At 36.3% G+C, this 24,446-nt stretch overlaps 1 protein-coding gene across 1 annotated transcript in view; it reads right to left on the bottom strand.

Annotated features, from left to right (window-relative positions):
* The window catches only part of LOC145668758 (aladin-like), a 38,434-nt gene extending 15,009 nt beyond the window's left edge, over positions 1-23,425 (bottom strand). Inside the window, exons 1-7 of the mRNA XM_081736904.1 lie at positions 23,250-23,425; positions 22,013-22,173; positions 18,578-18,702; positions 14,259-14,406; positions 10,089-10,294; positions 4,161-4,320; positions 2-168 (exon numbers count right to left, since the gene is read on the bottom strand). Coding sequence (XP_081593030.1) covers positions 2-168; positions 4,161-4,320; positions 10,089-10,294; positions 14,259-14,406; positions 18,578-18,702; positions 22,013-22,147 — 941 coding nt within the window. The 5' untranslated portion in view covers positions 22,148-22,173; positions 23,250-23,425. The remainder of the gene's footprint in view (position 1; positions 169-4,160; positions 4,321-10,088; positions 10,295-14,258; positions 14,407-18,577; positions 18,703-22,012; positions 22,174-23,249) is intronic.
* Between the last annotated feature and the right edge of the window lie 1,021 nt (positions 23,426-24,446).

Below are 24,446 nucleotides of genomic sequence, written 5' to 3'. Positions count from 1 at the left end.
CCTAAAAACAACACCAGAAGTAGCCGCAAGCACTTTGGAACCATTTGGTGACCACGATACAAGAGACACTCCACCGACTTTTTTCAAAGGCACGCTCTCTCTCAGTTCCACATTCCACACGTACATAGTCCGATCAGCAGCCGATGCTGATATCAGCAAATCTCCATGCTGTAATTATTTAGAAATAAATTTACTTTTATTAAATATAAATGACAATAAAAAACAGAACGAAAAAGTGCGTGACTGAACCGAGATTCGAACCTGGGATCTTCGGCGTACCATGTCGATATTTTAACCACTACGCTAGCCAGTCCGCCATACACACTCTTACTCATGAAGTCGATGTCCTTTCATTCAGATCACACGGCTTGTACCACAATCTCCTGTTATGCTTAGACAACACAGTGTCCATATTCAGAACACCTTTGACGGTTGTATTATCATTATATTAACAAAGGAGGAAACAACCGATTTTTAACACATCAAAACTTCTGTAGGTGCGACTCCAATAATACACAATGAAAAAAAACATGTATGATTGGATCGGGACTCGAACAAGAGATCTTCGGCGTACTGTGCCGATGTATTAACCACTACGCAACTCAGTCCGCTCCCAGACCAGCCATACACTCTCTCATTGAGAAACAACCAAGTTAGCCAACTCCGGACTGAAAATAGAACTTACAAGTAGTGAATTTTGGGAAGACACAGTTTTAATTGTAGAATCCACTGCAGAAAAATAAAGAAAATATTTGAATAAGAAATTCACTAAAATCCGCAAAAGCGGAAATTTCCATTCTTTTAAACAAAAATTCAAGCTTTTAATGGAAAACGCTTCATCCCAAAGAAGCCGTTTTATTATTATTATTATTATTATTATTATTATTAATATCTCTAGTCAAAGACACCTCCAAAGCACTGGTCACAATGTTAAGGAAGTTCATATTCTACACAGAAGCCTTCTCCTGCTGAGAGAACGATGTTCGAGTCTTTTCTTATACTCTGTAAGAACAACAATTCGAATTCATCACCATCTACAAGGGTACAAATGGTGACGACTAAGGTGTAGGTTGCAGACCACCATCTTGCAATATTTCCATAACCAAAGCAGCAGGAATGTTTATACGCCGTTTATAAGTACAAGATCAAACTCCTGAACTTTTGGAAGTGATGACAAGTGCTCAACAATGTCTGATACGTGAACTTTTACTGTTTGAATTAGAGATTGGAGATAACGCTGTGGTAGCAATCCAAAACATTGGTCCTGCGAAAGGGAAAGGTGCAGTAAAGCATAGCACAAGGAACTCGTTGGTTCCAGAAATTTAGTGGAGGTTGTAAAAATGTCAAAGGTCAGCAAAAGTACGGCCACCTCTGGTAACAGACTCTGAGGTCATGCAACACATGCCATTGAGGGAATCCATCCACCAGCATATGACGATTGTCACACGAACTCGTCGTGCCCAAATCCACTGTGGTGCGTCACCTTCACGAGCTCGGGAAAACCATCCACATGAGTTGACCCTAGCTTAGGCCCAGAAGAGAGTAGATGTGTGCCGACAACTGCCGCAAAATCTGCACAATGTGCACATACGACGAAAAGTAGATGTCTTTCCGAAATTCAAATGTGCAAAAATAGTGGTTGGGCAAAAGCCAACTTACAGAAGCGGTTGTCAAACAGGGTCATTTTGAGCTGTCATGCTCTGTGTGTGGTAGAACTACGAGGGGGTAATTCACTTACAGATACTACTTTTATATAATTACATGGTTTTGGGGATCAAAATCCGAATTAAAGACATTCAACGAAGACATACAGTACGAAATTTAGGACAAATCAAAGGGCGAAGGGAACCAAGTATTTCAAACAAATTATAAGTAAAAGTTAAAATTACAGAAGTGTTCAGTGTTTCATAAAAGAGTGAAGTGTTTCAATTAGGCTGGAGCATAGATGAGTTCATTTTGATTATGGCAGTAGTGAGGGGTAGTGATTTGTGGAATTAGTGAAAAACAACAAAGTCTGTTTTTCCAATATCGTGCCCTGGCAATTCCTAAACTGTGATACAACATTGGGAATGGTTTTAGAAACGCAGACTTTTGTCTATAGATTGAAAACATAACAAGGAGAGTATGGAAATAAATCTGTAGTAGATTTTACAAATATTGATTTCACCATATTACATCGTCTGCAAATCTTTTTTCCGAAGTTAAATAATTTCTACTAAAGAAAAATAAAACACGGAATAAAACACTAATTACCAATCAGTGGAGACTTGAATATCCTAACATTTTTTAAATGAAGTTGTAGAGTGAAATTAATTTAGTTCAGTTAAGTGATTCGGTTAAATCAATAGAGGTTGAAACATATTGGTGAAAAATAACACCAATGTTTATAAACACTGTGATGGGTTATTGATGTGGGTTTGAAAAACGTTGGTAATTCTGAGTAGTGTAAGTATAAAATTCTCACCATTAATCCTGTACAGTGAAGCAGTTTGAAATCTACTCGAATTAAGAGGTGTCAAACTCCAATCTAGAAAGCCAGAAATAATAACAATGGAGGCCAGTGTATTGATCATACGTCATCTAAATAGAAAGACGTCATCTAAATACGTCATCTAAATAGAAAGACGTCTAATAGGACACTCACGTGCTGCAGGACCAGGAAAATTAATTCTTTTTCAACATTTTCTAGCTTGGTGTTAGCAGTATACAGAAGGTTGAACTGCTTATAACCGATCGATTTGTCAACACTGCTGTCATTTGCGTAGCTGCGCCAGAAACATAATCCCGGCATCGTTATCAATGTGATATCTGCTTGCTGGTGCCAGTGTCGTGTTGGTACTAGTGAAATGTCGCCGAAAAAATTAATATATTTGAGTTTTACGTTCCACGCTTATGCCGGGTAAGCTCAAGGAGACGGTGATGATGAGAAATGAATGAAATACTGGAATAAAGAAAGTGGAAGGAAACGGGAGAACTTCGAGGAAATTCACCCACACGGTATTTGTCACCACAAAGTTCACTTGGCGTGAACTGGGATCGAACCAGGGCCCAATGCATCAGAGGTGAACGCTCTAGCGACCCCTGAAATATTGCCGAAAGTGAATTGTTATTGGAAAGGGGTCTTTACACGCACTATTTTACGCCGAAGAGTAAAATAGTTCAACCATCGAGTGATCTAAAATTATTGTGGATAGACAAATATAAATGGAACATGTGCAGAAACATTCGACAACAAAAGGAGCCCTTTCGAGGTTACTAGCGTAAGTGTTGCCGGAGGCGTTTTCTGGAATTCATCAAGTGGTAGGTCACGAGAATCCACCACCCCCAACGTGACATGAGCCAGAGATTAAATCTAGTGCAGTCCACTGTCAACCAAGAAATTTGTCGCCGTTTAGACCAGCGATGAGTACATATGAGCCGAGTTCCAAACTTCATTCCACACCACATTGTTCAACGTAAGACAAACTAAGCTAACTGCACGAAAGACATTCGGTGGAGTCAATCAGAAATACGGCTACCACACTAGATGAGACATATATATATATCTCACACGTATTAATAACATTCGGCAAGCATATATCGTATTTGATAAGGGACGTAATGAGTTTTACAGCCAGTGTCAAGAAAGTTCCCAACAGAGAATAATGATTGTCGTCGGACACGGTTACAAAAGGAAGCTGGTAATACGTAAGGTGGACAAAATGTGGAAGTAAATGTTGCCTACTTCTAGGAATCCATTAAGACTCCAATCTATTTGAAAGAAATATCTCATATGTACGGATCCACAAAAATCAGTTGTAAATCCAGATGGACAAAGAACTCGGCTATACTGCCAGACCACATCTCCGGTTTTATCATAACTTAAGCGGAAAACGGCAATCCGTCCTATTAAAATGCCTTTTCAAAGGGTAAGTACAAGACTTTTCATAAAGTACAAGTAAATACACTTTGAAACTCGGTCGGATATAATCCGATCAGCCTTCGATTTATTATTATGCGTACGTGTTTATTATTTATACGCCTTTTGGAGAGTTTTCATTCTCTCTTTCTCTCTCACTCTCCATAACACCTGTTCAACTATATATTTAAATTTTTGGAAAACTGAATACAATGTACTATAAAACTGATTTTGCGCATTATTACTATAAATGCACACATACCTGAGGATTCCACGCTACACTGGTAACTGGAGAATGCCCAGACCTTTTCAACATTACAGCAAGATTCGGAGACGGCCTTGTGCTTACAGAGTTAGGATCAATTGTCCACACGAGAACACCTTCTTCACAACCAACAGCGAGTTCCGATGATGAGAAGGGCCTTAAAAATAAAGTTTTTTTTTAATAATTTTTTTTCAAGCTCACAACAGTACACACTAATAAATGTTTAAAAGCGATTTGACACTGTTACAGAAAGAGTGCTGAATGTTTAAAAGATCTAATATGTGTTATGATGAACATAATATGACAATAGTACTTGAAACAATACGCATGGAATATATTTTGTAAGTACAAAATATACATACTTGTTACGTTCCAAAAGTGTGATCAAGAATTATTATCTATCGATACTTTGAAACCGATTTAGATTGCTTTCTCTAATAGAGATAAGCGGTTTAACATACGGTTTTCCGACATTTATTTTATTCCTCAAGAATATATTAAAATAAATAAGTTACAGGTATTCATCTCCATTGATATTACGCAGCAGGTGTCGGTGACGTGGCTCAATAATTTAGCTCCCTTAGGTGGGGAGGAGCGAATGTGATTGATAACAGCCTATACTGTAAGGATTGATCTTGGATGGTAGTCTGTGCACCCGCCAATTGCACCGGATTCAAGCTTCACTCGTGATTCGGAGCCAGGTTAATAGTAACTCCCACCCTTCATAACCTCACTGTTAAATAAGGACGCAAACCACAAACACTAGAACTCAAATTTCATTGATGTTCCCCAAAAGAGTACTCGAATCGATTCCGAAAATATCAACAAAGATTAATTCATCATCTAAATTTTAGAAAAGTAATAAGTAAATATATTTTGCAATGACAATGACATATGCAATGGGACTAAGATAACTCGAAGCTGAACGGAATAGACAAAAATTCAAGTTATCCAGTTTTTCGAGTTATATATATATAACCTCTATAAGTCGAAGTTTTATCCATTCAACCTCTATAACTTGAAGTTGTTAAAGTGCCTCAAATTAAATAAGATGGCCAGTAAAAAATAAAACGCTAGACATGAGTAAAACACAATTACAGTATACATTAGTAACAATGACAGGACTAGCAACAATGACAATTATGTAAAAGCATAGAGCTATAGCTTCGAGTTATTGAGGTGACATCAAGAGAAATTCGGCTTATAGAGGTAATCTCCGACTTGTAGAGGTTCTAAGATACGAAAGGCTACTGAGGTTTTTAATATGATAATGAAACCTTTAAAATTCGATTTATCGAGGTTGTTAGACTTACAGAGGTTATTTTGACATTGAGTGTTCTGGAGAGTTCAAGAAAATCTGAAAAAATTCGAGATATCAAGGAATTCGAGTTATCGAGGTCCAACTGTATCCAAAACTTTTACAAAGTTCCCAGTATATTTTATATTTCTATAATATTGCGTTCTGTAACTTCCCATTTCGTTTTATAGTTTATGATATTTTGAGGAAAGAAATATGGCGTGAAATTTATTTGCATAGGTTCCCAAATATTGTTTATCTTTATTGGCACCCAAATAGTAACATCTCAGAATGATATATTTGATCAATATGGAGTAACTCCTCGACTCACGCAGTACGCGACTTATGTCATTCGCAGTAATGTAATAAATCTCGAAAATTACAACCAAGGTGGATTGATTTAAATCAGTCTGATTTAAATCACGATTTTAATCAAGATTTAAATCACTTGATTTTTTAAATAAAAATCGTTGATTTAAATCAAATTCCGAAATAAATTAATTTAAAGTGAAAATAAGTAAAATCCCGTTTCTGTTCTGTTATTTCGACTATGGAAGATAATAATCATAGTACAATGAGACTCAAATATATGTACAGCACAGTATGAAAGCGAGTATCATGCAGAGGATGATTAGGGAAAATCCCACTTTGAACGGGTAACGGGAGAATCCTGCTTTCTTCTCTTCGTAACATAGGGTTTTTAAATCGTTAACTATTCGAACGGAGAAATCACCATGGACATTTAAGACAAAAATTATTTTGTGTCCACGTCTGTTTGTTTGTTTCTAAATAGGGGCGTATTTAGAGGGGTCCGATCCCCTTCGTAAATAAAAACTTTAGGCGAAATTTATGTACTAAATACATAGAAGTTCCTCGGGATCGTAATACTGCAAATTTTGGATGCGTTAAAATATCGAATAATACTTTTGATAAAGTGGATTCTTTCAAATATCTAGGATTAATATTAACAGACGAAAACGGTATTTACGAAGAAATAAAATGTCGACTAAAAGCAAGGAATTCTTGTTATTATTCAGTTCAAAATCTCTTGTCACGAATTCTTTCCAGGAATTTGAAGATTAAAATATATATGACTGTTGTTCTCAGGGTGTCCACCAAGCAAGCATAATTAAATTCCTTGACTTTCCCTGGCAAAATTATAATTTTCCCTGACTCTGTCATTCTTTTTTTAATTAGTGTAACTCACGAAAAGTAACTTATATTTAAATCATGAAAATGAAATCTTTCAGTTTTACGTCCCACGGTTATGCCGGTTAGGCTAAAGGAGACGGTGATGATGAGAGATGAATGAAATGAAAAAAGTGGGAGGAAACGGGAGAACCCCGAGAAAACTCACGAGCACGGTGTTTGTCCACCACAAAGTCCACACGGCGCGAGCTGGGATCGAACCAGGGACCCCAAGCACCGGAGGAGAACGCTCTACCAGTGAGCCAGCGCGCCCCCAACTTGTATTTATTACCTGTAATTTATGACTATTTTAGTGATTCCTTCATCCCTCACAGCCTGGGAAAGATTTTTCCCTGAAACAATGAAATTCCCTGACTTTCCCTGACCCTGCAAATTCCCTGACTTTGCCTGACTGGTAGATACCCTGGTTCTGTATAGTTGCGAAGCATGGTCGCTTACTATGATGGAAGAACGTAGACTGAAAGTATTTGAGAACAAGATCCTGAGACGAATATTCGGACCCAAGAGGAACGGGAATGGCGGAAACTTCATAACGAGGAACTACATAATAATAAAATAGGAACATTTTCAAATTCTTAACTGGAAGACCAATCGGCAAACGACTATTAGGAAGACCTAGGCGTAGGTGGGAGGACAATATTAAGATGGATCTCGCAGAGATTGGAATACAAAGTAGAAACTGGATCCAGTTGGCTAAGGATAGAAGTCAGTGGAGAGTTTTCGTGAACGGCATTGAACCTCCGGGTTCCATAGGCCGTAGAGTTAATTAGTTAATTTTAGGCGAAATTTATGTACTTGACATGTATTTCGTGCCGCTGGCTATTTCCGATTTCCTAAAAATATACCCCTGCCAAATATCAGTAACTTTCGTGAAAAGAAAAGTTTCGTGTTGATAAACCTTGCTGTACGTTTTTTCCTTAATGCTTAAGAAACATGGTTTGGGATGGAAATAGGTTTACGATTGGGGATTAATTCAAAATTAAACCAAAATACTTTCACTTAAATGGCATAATTGTCATTTAATATTAATTCCTAATGTATTTTCTCCAGTTCGCGACTTGCATTATACGAGGAGAAAGATTTGATTTAAATCAAAAAATCGATTTAAATCAAAAAAATCAACAAAAATGATTTTTATTTAAAAAATCATGATTTTTTCCCACCCTGATTACAACTACTAGTGCATATGAATATATGTGCGGGTTTTACTTCTTTGACATCCATTACAATATGCAACGACACACGTAATACATATTTTTCTATATAAAAGAATATATACGTAAGGAACTCCCCTTACATCCGGTGCTCTTGCATCCCTGTTAAAACTTCATACTTCTATATTTCGGTGTGCGATGGCGCCACGGTCGCGAACACTCCTACCTCAAACTGAAAGAAATCACTGAGACTTAAGGGTAACTTTTATTCTTAGAATAACGAAACACTAAGTATTCAAGAGGCACTAAAATACTGGGGGTGAAAGAAAATATCAGGGATGCAAGATGACAGGAACCTCCCATGTCAGGACTTTCAAAGCACTTGCAAGGATTAGGACACAACATCAACATAATGAAAGTACTACACTCGTACTCGAAAAACATTGAAATTTATTTGAATAGTTTTTCATTGGCACAAGAAATCCTAAACTTAATACAGGCGGGGGTAAATTTGGATCACTGATGGAATTGCATAATTAAGAACTAAAATAAAAGTCTTATTAAGAACAAAATATAATTTTATTCTTTATTCTGTACATATGTAAATAGAGTTTTATTTAAATTGTAAAAGGTCACAAATCACCATCTTCTGGCAACAGCGTTTTCTCTCAACAAGCGCCTGTAGTTACACTGTAATAACTAAAACAAATTTTGTACATACGTGAACAGACAGAACTGGGTTACTCCAAAGCAATACTGCACACCGTGTAACATGCTAGTGAGAAGTGGCAATATCTTCAAAATAAGACAAGTCTTCCTAAGAATACATTTTACACCTTAAAAATAAAGGCCACAGTTACTGGTTAAATATTTTAGTGCTTCTTAAACACTTGGAATATTACGTTATTACAAACTGAAAACCACATTATGTCTCAGTAATTTCTTCCAGCTTGCGGAAGGAGTGTTCGCGACCATGGTCCCTGCGTAGGTCGAAATAAAAACGTACGAAGTTTTAACAGGGATATGAAAGTTTCAGATGCAAGGTAAATTCCTTTTATACGTTAAATATACATTCTAGAACATCTACAAGTTATTAAACCTCGTCTATAGCATGTACAGGGTTTTTATAAAGTCTGGACGGATTTAATTTGCTTATAATTTTCATAAAAATGCTCATAATGAAATCAAATAAAGTGCAAACGGTAGCGGAAGGATTAAATTTTTAGTTGGCAACACTGTTAGATAAGCGGCAACTCTGAGAGAGATACCCCTAAAGTGAACGTTTGGTGCGCTGTGTCCTATGAGCATTTGATTGAACCGTTCTTTTTTTTGAAGAGGAGACCGTGAATGGAGATTCGTACCTGGATATGTTGCAGAAATACCTCATTCCGGAACTGGAGGCACGTGGAATCCAGAACGACATCGTGTTCCAACAGGACGGGGCACCCCCTCACTATGCAATCAAGGTGAGACAGTTCCTTGACGAGATATTCCCTAACCGATGGATTGGGAATGGCGCCCAGTTGGAGGTGTGGCGGTGAATGAACTGAGCTGGTGCAAATTACAGGTAAAAATTTAATCCTTCCGCTACCGTTTGCACTTTATTTGATTTCAATATGAGCATTTTTATGTAAATTATAAGCGAATTAAATCCGTCCATACTTTATGAAAACCCTGTATAATTTTCATATAGTTAATATCTGAGTAAATCTTGCTGCATGATGTTTCATTTATATAATAATAATAAATATTGCAGTTTTTTTTACGAAGTTCCACTTAAGCAATTCATATATTCGAGTTACGGAACACATTACTTACGTAAGTCTGGAGGCTGCTGTACAATCAGTGTTACTTTTTTTCTTTCTTTTTTCAGATGTAGTACGCAGAACAGAAAGATATCTAACTAAGATATCTATATAGTAATTCGGAGTTATTCCTTGTTGTACTGGATATTCCTTTTGAACATAAACGCCAAAATCTTTGTATTTATTCCGAAGTTTTGCGTATTCGAGACAGAAATTTACGGTCGAAGCACATAATGTAAGAATACGTTTAGAAATTAGTATCTACTCAGATAAGCTTTCCTTATTCAGTAACTTCTGAATAAATTATATAATTGGTATGCAATTTCTTTTAAATTTTAAGAAATATAGAATACTCCCTCTTAGTCACAAATATTGACAGAAAAGTTACTGTAATAGGAAATGCACTTTTTAAGTGCGAAAGTACACACAACATAAAGTAAAATAATATTCGTTTTCATACCTCCACGCCATACATGATACGTGTCGTTGTGTTTTTGATTTCAAGATTGGAACAATACCCGCAGATTCACTGTATATGCGTACAGAATCTTCCCATGCTGCAACTGCTATTTTCACACAATGTGGATGCCACGCAATACATCGTATAGGGCTATGAGACCAGTCTCTGGTCTGCGATACAGCTGCTACAAGTTGCTCTCCAGACATCTGAAAATAAATTTAGAAACTAAGGTTAAAGAAAGAAAACAAAATAGAGAGTATATTAAAACAAGGAAATTAGTTTTCTGTCATCAAACGCTATATCATTTCTAACTAGTAAACTATTCATGAATTACTACTACTCCTAAATTATTTGACGAAGTGTTTAGTAAATCTGTATAGTGCAGTCATTTTAGTGTGTGTTATTGCAGAGGGCATGTTTATTTTAGTTTGAAGGTCCCAGCACACAGGCCATTATAGACGGCAGATTGATCGTAGTGTCTGTAGAAGGCATGCTGCTAACAGCTTGAAGATCGTTGAACACGAAGGTAGTTTAGAGTGACCAGATCTACAAAAATAAAAATTAGTAAAAATAAAAATGTAAAAAAATAAATAAGCAGGACATTTATCAAATCGGCAAAATTTGACAATCCACTTAGCGATTTAGGTATAATCATTGTTATGTTGTTCACGCCAGAAAGAAAGAGGTAACTTTCAATTATCTACCAAAATTATAATACGTAACTACAAGCCAAAAACGGGACGCTTAAAAAAAAGGCTGCATCCCGATTTCATTTTTTCAGGACACCAGAGGCTTTCTGAAAAAAGGGACAACCCCATTAAAAATGGGACATCTAGTCACCCGAGGAAGTTGTATGTGTAAATCCATTGAGTGCTCCCCGGCTCAATTTCCGGTGGGGACACTCGGTCAGAAAAATGTAAAATGCTTTTTCAGGCCAGCCATCCTGTGTGAGGTTTCCCTGAGTTTTCCTCCTTTACACCAGGTAAATGCCGGGATGGTACCTAACATATAGGTCCCAGGGTGCTTCCTTTCCTTTCCTCGGATAGTGTGATCGCTGTGACGTCATCCCTTATACGTGACGGACTAACATGGCCATAGATGCCGCAAGCCCAGCTATCTAAATCTTAAGCAGATTCATTGAGTGTGACTCAATCTGTGTGCAATGTCTGGACGATGTCAGTGAACGTCCCTTGTGGATCTGTCTGAATGGCTTAGAGTGGGCTATACAGTGAGGCTGTAGAAGGCAAGCAGATTGTTCCGCAGAACTGCTTTTCGCGTGGTTCAGAACGGGTTAGTGGTCTATTGGGGGTGTACATAATGAGAGGCAGAGAGTTCCTACAGTATATGTGTTCCCTCCCTGTGGTCCTAGAACGCACCATGGCATGTCTGGACAAAACGATCGTTCGCGCCACCCCCACTGATACACAGCGGCCGCCAATGAGTTCCGACCCTGTAGCCCCGCATGTGAGTGTATGCACACAATAATCGATTAATGAAGAAAAATCTATACTTATGCGTTCCTCTCGCGCTATTATTCCTGGTTTCAATTATTTGAAGGGAGAAAATGGAGACGTCGACGGCAAGGCCATTTTTTCCCGTCAAGAGAGAGACTGACGAAATACTACGGGCTGTCAAGAATTATATTTAAAAAAACGGTGCAAGACACAAAATAAAACGATAAAACAAAGTGAACAAAAATAAAGAGAATGAAATAAGCAAAGCATAAAAGAATAAAACAGGTAACTAAAGCAATATAATGAAAAAGCAACAAAACGAAATAAGAAAAACACAACAATGCGTAGCGGAAACACAAAGACTAAAAGAGCTCAGAGAACATTACCCAAGTCAGCACAAGAACAAAATAAAAAACACGAGCAACACTGCGTAAATCATTCCCCCAAATTCGGCAGGCCAATACGTTCTCGAAGATCTGAGTATTCAGGACATTCGACAAGAATGTGCCAAATACTCATAGTGACATTCACTTCCTCATAGCATGGACGGTCAATAGTAGCACGCAATGAATAGGAATGTTTCAGATGAGAGTGTTCGATATGCAAACGCGCCAAGATCACTTCATCACGGGGGCGAGCACACAACGTGTCTACCAAGATCCCAAGATCCTGGTTTCAATTTGCTTGCCAGTAGGAGCGTATTACTGCCGGGGCATTTTCGATGGCAAGGTAAATGAAGTGTACGTAGTGTTATTCAGCGATTAGAACCCTCTCTGTTTCAGACACAGCGACAGCTACACATCCCGCTCGCCTCTAGTTTTCATTTAGGTAGCATGACTAGTGCATCGTACATTCATGGCGTCATCAATTCTGTCTTCCATCTTTATCTGAACACTTTGCGGGAATTCAGCTTTCAATAGGATATCTTGCGTTCCTATACCTCCAGAGCAACCCAATGTGCTCTACTCGGTACTAGGTATATTCATAACAAGGACGAATAGCCTTGTTGCTGACGTCTCCATTAAACCCGAGTAAACCAATCAATCAAACGGTACTAGGTATAGGCCTCTTACCCTATCCTGCTACGTCTCCTGACCTAAGGTATATCATGGACATATAAGACGGCGACTGACCACCAAACTGTTCTGAAAATTACGAAGTGTTCAAGGCAATTTTAGAGGAAATTTTCAAAATTACAAAGTACTTTACGGTAATTTTACTGGAAGTTCTGAAAATAACGTGTTTTACGATAATTTTATAAAAAGTTTTGAAAATTACTGAGTATTTTAAGCTAATTTTAGGGGAAGTTTTGAAAATCACTAAGTATTTTAAGGTCAATCTCATCCCTATAGTACATCCTGAAACTTGGTTAGAAGAGTGAAACTTATTCCAGTTCCCTTAACATTACCCAAAGTCCACATATTTCATTTCACTAGGACGTTTTAAGTGCCAAAAGTGCGGCTCGCACAATATGAACCTGATAGCCATTTTTACCAAGGAAGAAATAGGAATCAAATAATTATGATTTTGAACTTCTAACGTGAAGTAGGCTAAATAGAATAAATAAATAAAGCAATTTGAAGATAATCAAGCAATCAATGCTAAATCATTCAAATGGTTTGATAAGTTTATGTATTTTGGAGTGAACCAATCCAAGATTCTCAGGATTTGAAGCCAACTTTCGCTTATTTATTTATTTATTTATTTATTTATTTATTTATTTTTTATTACTTTCAAAGTATTCCTTAACATGGGTCTTCTTTAACTATTCTGGAAGGCTTTCTTTTTTTGTTTCATTACCAGTACATCGATGGCGAGAGGCATACAGGTCGAAAAGTTCAGGTGAAATACTAATATCTTTAAGGAACAAAACAAATTAATGTAATTATTTAATGTTCTAGTTTTGTGATGTCCCTCATTAAACTAATTCATTCTCCTTTCTAACACTATTATACTACCAGAAGCTTACGCATAGTAATAAAAAAGATCGTCCTTCATTTGACTTTTATTTTAGATAAAATGAACCAAAGGTCTGCATACCATAATATTTCACAAGCTTGTATAGTAAGTGAAGGTCTAGAACTAATGCCAAGTTTGACCCAGATCTAATGAATTCATACGATCGATATATATATATTGTGTCCTTGTAACTGATATTACAGGTAAAAATCAAACGAAGAACGAAAGGTAACTAGAAAAGAATAAACGAGAGGAATATATGAGTTTGTACGATTCGATTCGACTTTGAACTTAGCGTCCCTTTCAGCAAGAAGGCTATATGAGACGGGACCTACAGCTTAACGTGGAATCTAACTACATGAACTCCCGCAAGGTATATGAGTTTGTTGTAAATAACATTATCTCCTTGTGTTTTATCAGCTTGGATGGTTGGAGGTTAGCGTCTCTTCTCAACACCGAGGCTATGACACGCGGATCTAGTTTAAGGTGGAATTCAAACTACCATATAATGCATCAAAATTTCAGGACTTCTACTGAGAATCAAAACCTGGGACCTCGTGGACTAAAGGTGCGCACGCTAGCAACTCGACCAGCGGGTAGGGCGCGTTCTGCTGTTTCCTCTCACTATGTTCACTAACTTTTTTTCACCTCCATTCACTGACATTATCATCCATTCCTTAAATATTTAAAGAGTATATCCAGTAAGTACGACCGTTAAACTACAAATATCGTTTGGCTTCGAGAAGCATATACTTACAGTTAGTTGAGGATAAAGAGAATTCTTAATTCTTGACAAGCAACTTAAAAATTGCAAAGCGCTTTTACTGAAGTAGCGAACCCAAATTGGAGCTCTATTCTCTTCTCTTGAAGCAACTTCTAAAGCTTCCAGTGTACCATTCTCGTACCTTAAATAAATAAATAAAAAAAATACAAGTATTACGCAATTAACACTTCATGAAACTGTATTAAAATTTTATTTTCAATCAATTATACTATCCATATTTACTGAATGAAATATTTACTTGCTTGAGAACACAACAAAGCGGAAGCTTATTCCTTATGCGTGTGTGTTTGATTTAAAACTTCTGTATAATTACAGTATGCATATGACCATGTTTCTCGAGTAAACGTGTTTCCCATGCACAATCGCACTCCACCGATATCGAAATTTAATATACTTACAACTCCCATCAATATCCATTTTATTATCCGCTGGAAAGTACTTGAGTAAATCTTGTGCTATGATAATGCCTTTATTATGGTTTATCTACTTTTTTTTTCGGTCAATGACATCTGCGGATATATTTCAAAATGAAGATAATGTGAAAAAACCTCTTTCATCTCCTCTGTAAATGATCACGTTGCTTTCCGACGTGCTGTGTTGCCAAGTGCGTAATATTTAATGTAAGTTTGGTTGCCACTATTTTGTAGGTTTAGCACCGTTTGTAGCAAAGAGCTGAATTTTCACTTTGCGCTGTTAGGACTTAGAAAAAAAATGAAATTTTTTAGTTTTACGTTTTACGGCTAGGCTAAAGGTGACAATGATGATGACAAATAAATGGATAAAGTGGCAGGAAATGGGAGAACCCCGAGAAAACCCACGAACCAGTGTTTGTCCACCACAAAGCCCACTTGGCGAGAACGGATTTAGAATTATGCTATCCGAGATACTTGCAAATAAAAGGAAAATATAGACAACGAAAAGTATGCAACAATTGACCAATATCCATGTTGCATAACACAATAGTCTAGCTATAAATAACTATTAAGGAACGTCATAGTACCGAAAATTTAGTAAAATTTATTGAAGAGCTCCTATTTACTAGTCTTCAGATAGCCTAGAAGACAAAGACAAGGCTAGACTAATCGTAGCATCATCCATATAAGCAGCAGCTTGGCTTAAAGCTTTCCCTTCGTCCCTCTAGACTAGCGTTTCCCAACCTTTTTCAACTTGCGACATACTACGGGTGTTACTTGCATTCTCGCGGCACACTTATATATATTATTATTATTTGTAAATATTAAACACAGTGTGTGTGTGTGTGGTTTTTTTTTATTTTTTTAATTGATCTCCTTCTCACAGAGAAGAAAGCTCTATCACTGGGTTTTCCCCGTGGTAAATCATTATGCTTATTTTTCATTATAATTTAAAAATAGACAACAATTGCAATGAAACATTGGACTTAGGTTTTTAAAAATAAGCTTTCTTTTTAAAAACTGTATCCAACCTTTTAATTAAGAAGGAAGATCACTAAATAACGAATGAACAAACAAATCTCTTTTACTTTTGAAACACAAATGTAGGTAATTTGTCGAAAGGATTGAATGATATTTTAAATTTTCAAGTTACGAAATAGTCTGCAACAATAAAGAAGCAATAATGGTCATAACAGTGATAACAAATACTTTTTTCAACATTAGAAATGTACAGAACAGTAACCCGGAATGAAACTTAAAATTGTACATTCATAGTAGAGGTTCAAAGTAATGTGAAATACAAATATACATTTTTCCTACATTTTGCAATTAGATTGCTATAAAATTAATAATTTTGTTTCGATTCCTCGCGGCATACCAGCGGCCCATTCACGGCACACCGGTTGGAAAACGCTGCTCTAGGCCTTCAACCCATGTAATGAGGGTTTTCGAATAGCAGTTGCGTTACGGTTGGGAGCAAATATTTGTGAAACTACAATAAAGCAGGCAAGTAAAACTACAGTAAATGAAAAGAGCTCTTTCATGGCTAAGCGGTTAGCATACGCGCCTTTGGTATGGGAGACCGGGGTTCGATTTCGGCGGGAGCTCATGTGGTTCGGATTCCACGTTAATCAGTAGGTCCCGTCTTATATAGCCTCGCTGCTGAAAGGGATGTTAAAATCAATTCAATTCAACTCAACAATAAATGAAAAGACTGCACGGATTCTCTTGTACAGAAAGTACAGGTAAACATAACCAGCACTCAAGTGTCAATGACATTATAATGAAAGCACTCATTTCAGCAGGTATATCGGCAATAAAGGAGTCATATGGATCTAGTAGAACAGATGGGATGATCTTGATGCCTTGAAAGAGAGGCAAATCATTAATTTGGGATTTTACATGCACAAACACTTTCTCCCCTTTCAACCGTCCTTTCTCTTCACTCCAAGCGGGGAATGTACCCAGTCGAATCACATGCAGCAGATAGTACCCAGCGCCTTCCCCATCGCTGGCAACAAACCGTCGATGAACTTCGAGACTACTTAGAAGGCTGCTAAATACCGTGCATAACCAGAGAGACATACTGTGGTGGATTTACAACTCAGTGTAAGCTGGTTTTTTTTTTTTTAACTTTTGCTCATACAACAATAAAACAATGTTGCCCAGTTGTTTGTGTTTTGCTTCTTCCCTACGAGGGTCACCTACATCTAGCCTTCCTTTGGTGACATCACTCGGGTAGTACACCCCACACATTTTCCAACGTCCATCGTTGCTTTTGTGTGTTATACCCCATTCGCGAGAAAAAAATGCCACAACGTATGACTTATCCTTTGTATTTAAGTAATATTATAATATTTATGAAGGTTATTGTGGTCCAAACTCAAAGAAATTTTAGTCAAAATGAAAAATGATTACGAAAACTCATTTTTCAGCTTGAGTTTTAGAATTGTAAAGAATTTGTATATCCTCATGAGGCTTCACAGACTTTCTTTTGTCAGTGTAGTAATTTTTGTAATCGGAAAACTTTCCAATTTCATGGGAGAAATCAAAATAAGAATAGAATACTATACATTTATCTTCTATATTTAAGTATTTGTGACTGGAAAAATGTGGAATGCTTATTTTATTAAGATTCGTTTAGTTACTGCTGATTCCATTAGAACTATCGTATTGCGTAATAAATTGTTGCTCGCTCCACTACGCTGTACGTAATGAACTCTCTACTGCCTCTGATTTGTTTAAATTAAACCTGTACCGCAACAGTAATACAAATATACCTTATCCGTTGCCTTTGCTTTATTATTCTTAAGTGGCGATATAATATACTTAATAAATAATACGGTCACCACGGATACTTCGACCTGCACGTGTCACAGTTTCAACAATCAATTAACATTCAGTTCCAATATAATTGATGATACCAGCTTCTGTACTTTCTAAATAATATCTTTAACCTGTGGGACGGATCTTTATATCCGTTCGCTGTAACTACAATAATTCAAGTATTCCAATTCTGAACCTCTTAAGGATTTCATTTAACATTAGCTATTTTAACAAACAAACAAACAAAAAACTCTTGAACTAACTTAACGTTCCTTTTCTTCCTCTACCCGATATCTACAATATTTGCGCCACACTTATCTCAACTTAAAAGCTTTGGTCTTTTTTTTTTTTTTTTTTTTTTTTTTTTTTTTTTTTTTTTTTTTAATGAGAACAACAAAAACATCAAAGGAAGAACAGGAATGAACTCATTGGTCAAAAATAGTATACCAAAACCTTTTCTACGTTGCTGTTGAAGTTTACTAGTCAAGGCTGGAGTGCCTCACTGTGAAACTGGATGAAGAGACTTTATGCGCTAATATTCAATGCATGTATTTTTATTCATTGTCTTTTATCTATTATTTAAGTATACGATTAAGTTGTTGAGTTGAGTTGAGTTTAACGTCCCGTTCAGCAGCGAGGCTATATGAGACGTGGACCTACTGATTAACGTGGACTCCGAACCACATGAGCTCCCGCCGGGAATCGAACCCGGGTCTCCCACGCCAAAGGCGCGTACGCTAACCGTTTAGCCACGGAGGAGCTCAAGTATACGATTAAATAACAAATAGGAAACAGTGATTAAAAAAATACAACCTACACTTGCCAAATGGAAAAACTCCCTTGTGGCTAAATGGTTAACACTCTTCTGATGTGTAGGAAACCTGGGTTCAATTATCGGTGGAAGCTCAAGTACTTTGAATTCCATGTAAAGCAGTAAAATCTACGTTTTAGATAGCCTCGGTGCTAAAAAGGAACGTTAAACTCTAAATTAAATAAACAAGAAGAACTCTACATCATCAATATTTTCAAAATATTATAACATTAATTACTTACCACGTATTTATGAATTTCTTCAGGAAAGTATCCTCAACAACTAAAAATGGCTGTCTACAGTCATCCCGAGCCACCACTCTGTGAAGTATATCAGTCGTGATGGTAATCCTTGGATAATTTTCAAGCTGATTTAGAAAAAGGAGAAAACAAATACAATAAATATTACATTTTTAATGCCTACCAACAGGACAGAAATCCAAAAGTAAATACGAATTATACCTAAGCATGATTCGCTGTCAGCTACTCTAATACTGACAATGCTCAATAATCACACCCAAACAGATTCTTGGACAGAATATATATCTTTTTTCTCCCAACGGTTCCTTTGCACTACTTCTGCTGTAGTTTTTTCCTTGTACTATCAATAATAAAACACGCGCAATTCGCCAACTTAATAACTCTCAATTTGAAATCTTTAACAGTGACAAAATTTACTCTCTATTAGCTCTGGCAGATTAGAAATTTATCCACAAATTAATCAACAGTCAATTACGCTGTAATGAAAATTTTAAAGACTTTTCGCTCCTTAGTACTGCTCGTACCGTACGTACGCAATAAACACCGCAAGCTTAATTCCCTGGACATCTTAAAACTGGCCTTTGTTAAAAGTTCTGTGGGTTTAATTTCATAAACTTGTTTCTGATTTAGACATTCCTGATAAAGAAAATTTCTTTGTTCGTAGACACCAATGTAAATTTAGAGGTTGATACAACTGATGCAGTGTTAAATTTTATTTTTTTAAAAAAATAAGTACATTCCCCTTCTTAAAACTCATTTAACTTGCTGAATGATCAATCTAAAATGCCTTTTCTAGCTGTGCTCATTCTTTGTAAATAAAATCGACAATATAATTAGCGTTTAACAGAAAAAAAAAAATGTTCAAATATGAGAATACACTAATTGATAGATATTAGGCTGAACAAAAAGATGTGGTTAAATGGAAAAGATGATCCGTAGTTTCCGAGAAAGTTAAGAAAAACGAAATTGTTTAAAAACCTAACAACTAATGCTGTACGAGAATCACGCTATCTATTAAGGTCAGTACAACTGACGGTGAATTATACTTTGAGCAAGTTCTTCATTATGATTCTAACAAAATGACCATGCATAGTATGATTAATGAGATATAGCCCAAAAATTTTAATTAACTCTTCTTCAAACTGTAGTTTCTATTTAATTAAAATAACGTCTAAAATTGATAAATATATATCAGACGATAGAAGACATCAAGCTGAAAAAAATGACATGATTTTTTGAGAAATCAAGAAAAACAAATTTTTATGGTGCTAAAATTATGTCGTTTGTTGCCAATTTTAACTGAGAATTTTTATTACGCTAGAAAATGTTATTTACTTAATTATATAGTGGATATGTTTACAAAATGTACAGTTAAACAGCACATTGTATATGAAGTTATTTCTGTTCTCCTAACGATGACACTCACACATGCGTAAGAACTTCGAATGTGGTACTTGTAATAATAATAATAATAATAATAATAATAATAATAATAATAATAATAATAATAATAATAATAATAATAAAGAAATGAAATCTCTAACTTTTACGTCCCACGATTATGCCAGCCAGGCTAAGGGAGACGGCGATGATGAGAAATGAATGAAATGATGGAATGAAAGAAGTGAGAGGAAATAGGAGAACCCCGAGAAACCCACGCACACGGTGTTTGTGCACCACAAAGCTCACTTGGCGCGAGCTGGCATCGAACCAGGGACCCGATGTACCAGAGGTTGTAAAAAAAAAAAAAAAAAAAACCTCTTACATTGGTCGTACATGAGTAGAATCTTTGGGTGTTCTAAAACTGGCGCTCACGAACCACAAGTCAAAATTAAGTTTATATATATATATATACCTACCTTTTGGGTCCTTGTCTGCAGATGCGAACTGCACAATGTGGCAACGTCGCAGATAAAGAACCTCACAAAAGATCTACCAATCCATCAAATAGTTTCAGCGATTTTTTCCAGATGACAGTTAAAGTCGATTCGATAGACGTTGACAATAGCACCCATTATTATTATTAGCGTAACAATCGCTGTAACTCCTTGATGGATACGAGGAGCAATGCTAATGGTTCTAAATTAATCTACTACATTGTCACATAGTGAAATTTTGATCCCCAATAGCGACTGAAGGAGACCTCGGAGGTATACCATTACAAACCGTTTTCGCTTTATTTTGACCTGAGTAATGGCGCTCTGTTGTCCATGGGCGCCATTTTTAAAACACCCGATGTAAATTTTTAATGTCATCTCTTCTCCAACATTTGAGACTCTTTTTCGCAGCAGATCAGAATGAAGTTCTCCATTTTTACCTATTAGCGATCCATACAAGATATTGTTTAAAAAAAAAAAAAAAAAAAAAAAAAAAAAAAAAAAAAAAACTTGCCAGAACATGTGAAATTATGAAACACTAGTAATATAATAAAAATAATATTCCAATGCAAAAAATAGTAAAAATGATGGTGGTGAATTCAAATGAACACATACACATTTTATGTATTACATGTGAGAGAAATTAATACTCTACCCGTCTGTATCAGGCATTTATGCTATTTTACAAACATACCTTTATATGATTAAGTCAATATTGACGCAAAGTATGTGTCATAAAAAAAAACATACATCTAATACGGACTAATTTGCTATTTTCATATCAAGAAATAGATCGTGAACAGTGCAAGAAATACAAAATTAAGAATGACTTATTTCAAATGTAAAATATATGAAGATTCATGAAAGGCTGAAAAAAAAAATATATGCCTGGATGTGAAGCAAATAATGTATCTTGAATGAATACATAAAGTGTACTTATGGGTACAAGATTTGTTAAACGTGATAAAAATGTCATCAAGTGTAAAGTGTTCGAATATTCATTGTTATTTGATATGAGAATTTATGACATTGCCAATAAGAATCAAACTATATCTTAGACACAAAATCTTACCTTGTATTTCCAGCTGTTGATTGTCTTTAGGACCCACTTTACAGAATTTCAATTCTCTCTTAAACCGTGTTCACGCGGAGATCTGACATAAGCCGGAATCTCTTTATGATTTCATTAGGTATATAATTTCGTAATCTGCAAAAGAAAAACGACCCTAAATATTCCGTAATGAACTCTGTCAATTCTGCTCAACACTTGTAAGTTTTGAGTTCAAACTTTCATGTGTACTTACTTTAGTGTCTATATCTTGGGCTATATATTCATGTTGTACGGAATTATATATTTAATGTAATTACAAACAGATTCCGGCCTATGTCATATCTGCGTGTTAACACGGTTTCAGAGAGAACTGAAATACTATGAAATGAGACAATGTCCTACAGAAAATTAGAAGCTGGGGATACAAAATAAGATTTTGAGTTTTGAACTATGTACCCAAGAGCATATTACTATACCACAGACACTTACTGCATTTGTAAAAACAGAAACATTTGCATCTTCGATTTCCGCTACCTCCATGCGATCGTACTTTTCACAAACATATATGCTTCCCATAGGAGGTGGGGGAGGAAATCCATCAAGTGTCTGAATATTTATACTCATTTTCTCACTGTTTCAGACGCTATCACCTGCAATAAAAGAAGAAAAACAATTAAATCGAAACATCACTGTTTTGAAGATTTTATAACATTGCCAAATTAAAGAAACTATCGGACTAGAAAAATATGTGTAAAGTGGGTCCGGTGTGTATGCAACAAGACACCTACATGGAAACTAAACCTGGACTTATCGCCGAAATGTAATTTTCCGCGACATGGATCATACTCTACATAACTACTGCCCAGTTGGTATTAGCATCGCAGTTATTGTGGAGCACATAGAACAATATTTATTAGAGTACTAAAGTTTTGTACCACGAAGTTAAATGGAAGTAATCGCAGTGAATGTGTCAAGAAATCAACTTACTTAAGACAGCCTAGTGTTTTTAGCAACATACTTGTTTACGCGCGTACTCTCCATCGCTGACGCGTCTGCTCCATATAGACACACTCTTTCGCTACACTTGGTTCCCCTACTGCGCTCCTGCCCTAACTTGGTTAAATATCATTCGTGCTTTTTAGTGGCCACCTAATACAGATTAGTTTTGTTTTTTTTTACTAGTTTTGGTAATAGTTAAGAACAGCTACTTCTCATCTCCCGTGCACGAGGATACATCTTACTGTTGCACTACCTAAACACCCTAAGTACAAGGGCAAGAACTCAGTCTATTACCTACTTTTTAACATCCTAGATAGTCATTGAATAATTTCTGAAAGTATGGCGTTTCTCGTCCTTTCCTAAATGGGAAGTACGGCTCCTTAACTATAACCCTAGTTTTTATGATATACTTCCTAACTTAGCATTTACATGCCACATGGTAAAATCTTCTTAAAGTGAATGTGCACCGAGGAATCTTTTTAAAACATACACAGATACTTTGTAAGGTAGTGACAATAAATTTCCTGATAAATGACAAAATGTTCATGTTTTTATGCCTGAAAATACTGGAGCTACTCTGCGACACAAAAGCCTTGTAAAGTTTACCCACCCAGAGTTTTTGTGACTCTCCTAAACTTCACCTGGACCACAAGAGTGCAATCTCAATTTCGAACATTGCAAATCTTTACACGAAAGATTGTTCATGTTTATGTATCTGTAAACTTACGCTATACTCAACACTTTTCCACTGAAATACTGACGAGTATTATATAAATGATGACTGTTATTTCACTTTACTTAAGAATAAGCAATTTGACAATAACCGTATCGACGAACGAGAAACGACTATTTACAATCATACTACCCGCCGATAAACAAGATTACAACAGTGGACAGTATGGTGTGGTAAAATTAAATCTAGACGGTGACAGTGAAATATTTCCTTTATCTTTTGCTTCTCATCCGGAGATCTCTTTACAACATACACAATGGTATTGCTCACCGGTAAGAGCACGGAGGACGTACGCAAATGAACAGAGAACTCTATGCCTGTCAATCTTTGATCCCTATTAATGCTTCCATTCTTTATCATCCCTTATTTACTCCCCATTTCTTCATTTTACATTTTTAGTGCAGTTTTACTATACGGATCCACAGATTAATTTGCCCATTTTATGTCGAGAACAAAACCCAACAAACCCTGCGGGGCTTCTAACCCGTTCCTACTCCTACTTCCACTCCTCCAACTACTACTACTAATACTATGGATCCATATAGTAAAACTGCAGGCATTTTAATTTACTTACCTTGATTTTCGCTTATGGAAGAAAGTAAAAACGCTTTCAAAGTCTTAACTTGAAGACCAATCGGAAAACGACCATTAGGAAGACCTAGGCGAAGATGGGATAATAATATTATGATGGATCTTGCAGAAATAGGAATACAAAGTAGAAACTGGATCCAGTTGGCTAAGGGTAGAAGTCGGTAGAGAGCTTTTGTGAATGAAGCATTGAACCTTCGAGTTCCATAGACCAGTGTTTCTCAAAGTGTGGGTCGCGACCCATTGGTGGGTCGCGGGCCGTTTCTTTGGTGGGTCGCGGAAAGTTTTTACTTTCAATTGTGAAAATTTTATTTTGAAGAAGAAACATATATTGTAAAGTATCATAAGTCAATTCAGAAAACGAATATTGAAAGCGTTTATTAATGATGTAAAGAGTGAGTGGTTACTCAGAGCCCTGTCATGTTGTACAGTCAGTACAGATGCTGGGTTAGGATGGAAAGAGAATGGATGAGTCAAAATCTGTTATGAGGTAGGGCATGCATTAGCTCTGTGTTACCTTTATATGAAAAAATTAGAAATATTATTTACAAAATTTAATTGGTTTGAAATACCACCATTTCGTAGAATGACAATATCTATTTG

The sequence above is a fragment of the Thermobia domestica genome, chromosome 13 (genome assembly GCF_964235325.1).
Source record: "Thermobia domestica chromosome 13, izTheDome1.hap1.1, whole genome shotgun sequence".
Classification (NCBI taxonomy): Eukaryota; Metazoa; Arthropoda; class Insecta; order Zygentoma; family Lepismatidae; genus Thermobia; species Thermobia domestica.
The sequence above is the reverse complement of the archived record's forward strand: the minus strand, read 5'-3'. Positions and strand labels throughout refer to the sequence as shown.